This window comes from Myodes glareolus, chromosome 6 (genome assembly GCF_982192425.1).
Source record: "Myodes glareolus chromosome 6, mMyoGla1.1, whole genome shotgun sequence".
NCBI classification, from domain to species: domain Eukaryota; kingdom Metazoa; phylum Chordata; class Mammalia; order Rodentia; family Cricetidae; genus Myodes; species Myodes glareolus.
The window spans coordinates 38746114-38747990 of NC_142031.1; the positions used below are offsets into that span (position 1 = coordinate 38746114).

General features: G+C 59.9%; 1 protein-coding gene across 1 annotated transcript; it reads left to right on the forward strand.

Moving 5' to 3' along the window:
• Positions 1-431: 431 nt before the first annotated feature.
• Positions 432-1582, forward strand: Tmsb10 (thymosin beta 10). Its single transcript, XM_087907122.1, has 3 exons — positions 432-588; positions 900-1011; positions 1283-1582. Exons 2-3 carry the CDS (start codon positions 912-914, stop codon positions 1315-1317), a joined length of 135 nt encoding a protein of 44 aa, XP_087763248.1. The 5' UTR covers positions 432-588; positions 900-911; the 3' UTR covers positions 1318-1582.
• The last annotated feature ends 295 nt before the right edge of the window (positions 1583-1877 follow it).

The window sequence follows — 1877 nt, forward strand, 5'->3', positions numbered from 1 at the left end:
TCCGCCCTTAGACAATGCCAGAAAAAAGGCGTGTTTTAAGAAGAAACAGTCACAGGAAAAAAAGAGATAAAGGGACTCTAGAGAGGCAAACGCAGGAGACTTGTGGTGACACGGGTTGGGTGTCTCCCGCGAGCAGGGCTGCAGCAGAGCGCGCGTGCTCGCCCACACACCCATAACCCCACAACCCCACACCACGTAGACACGCAAAACAAAACCCAAGTCTTTTCCCGCTGCTCCCCATGCCCTTCCCACGAGGTGAGCAGCAGGCTCCTGGGTACTGGGAGAAGGAGATGCAGCAGGGAAAGAGACCACGGGGAACCGGCGTCTTCCACCCCCAACGCGGGAGCGCTACGGACTAAGGGTGCGGGCCGAGGAGGGCGGAGCCCATGCAGCCTTCGAGATGCTGAGCCCCCCACCCGACGCGATGACCACGCCCCTCACGGTCTGGCCACGCCCCCGCTGCGGCGGGCGAGAGGCGGGGCGGGGCGCGGTGTATATAAGGCGAGGGGCGGGCGCCGCTCTTTTGTCTCTTGCTGCAGCAAGGCGAGTGGGAGCACCTGGAGCGCGAGCTCGGAACGAGACTTCACGGTGAGGAACAGAGCTGGGCTTGGGGCCTACCCTGGGTGGGGTCGGGGCAGCTTGTGACTGGTGGGTGCGTCCTCCCTGGGTTGCAACAGGCAACGCAGCGGTTTGGAACATCCCGAAGCTGGCAGGACACGCCCTGGGACTTCGAGGGAGGGTGTGGTGGGCGAGCCTCGGATCCTCGGCCTCCGAGCTACGGGAACGCCCCGGGCTGGGAATGCCACGTCGAGAGGCGTCCGCGGAGGGCGCGGGACCCAGGGAGCGCTGGTCACCCCCAAGCCTCAGGCCACCTACTATCTCCTTGGTTCGCCCATCAGGGTTGTAAGAAAATGGCAGACAAGCCGGACATGGGGGAAATCGCCAGCTTCGATAAGGCCAAGCTGAAGAAGACCGAGACGCAGGAGAAGAACACCCTGCCGACCAAAGAGAGTGAGTGTTCCCCCGCCTCCGGGTTCCCACCCCAGCGCTCCACCCTTCGCTGCTGTGCCAGCCCGGCACCCCCCACCCCCATCCGGCCACTTTTTCCCCACCCCGAATCTGAGCGGCCACAGCCACCCTTCCAGTTACACAAAGCACTTTGTCCCTTCCAAATTCCCTCCTTGTCCCCCTGGCCTCGTGGGTGCCTCACCCACACCAGGTTGGGGGGGGGGAGGGTGTAAAGTGGCTCCATTCTCCAATGCCCACATCTCGCCCTTTGCAGCCATTGAACAGGAAAAGAGGAGTGAAATTTCCTAAAAGCCCAGACTGGAGGATTACCCCACCCCACCCCACCCCGTCATCTCCGAGACCCCCTCGTGATGTGGAGGAAGAGCCACCTGCAAGATGGACGCGAGCCACAAGCTGCACTGTGAACCCGGGCACTCCGCGCCGATGCCACCGGCCCGCGGGTCTCTGAAGGGGGACCCCCCACTAATCGGACTGCCAAATTTCACCGGTTTGCCCTGGGATATTATAGAAAATTATTTGTATGATTGATGAAAATAAAACACACCTCGTGGCATGGCTGGCGTGGTCTGAATCTTTTAGTAGAGTATGCGTGGGCAGAGCGGCACTGGGAGTGAGTTGTGCCGCAGAGAAAGGGGGGGGCGCGTCATCTTTATTTTGGTTTTCCGTGCTTCACCCTAAGATTTCCTGGGTTCTCGGTTGCTGGCTCTTAATACAACGTAAAATTTAACCGCATTTCTGAGAAATGCTGCCCAAAAGATTAGGGTGTACAGCTGATCAACTCGTCTACCCTGTAACCTCTCACGCATACCAGAGGCAGTGATTTAAAAGGCTGAGAGGGAGAGAGCAAA

What these genes read in the sequence shown, in the direction of transcription:
- Tmsb10 (XM_087907122.1), top strand. Translation starts at nt 912, where the DNA reads ATGGCAGACAAGCCGGACATGGGGGAAATCGCCAGCTTCGATAAGGCC. An exon ending in CACCCTGCCGACCAAAGAGA is followed by an intron (nt 1,012 to 1,282) that starts GTGAGTGTTCCC and finishes CGCCCTTTGCAG; the next exon opens with CCATTGAACAGGAAAAGAGG.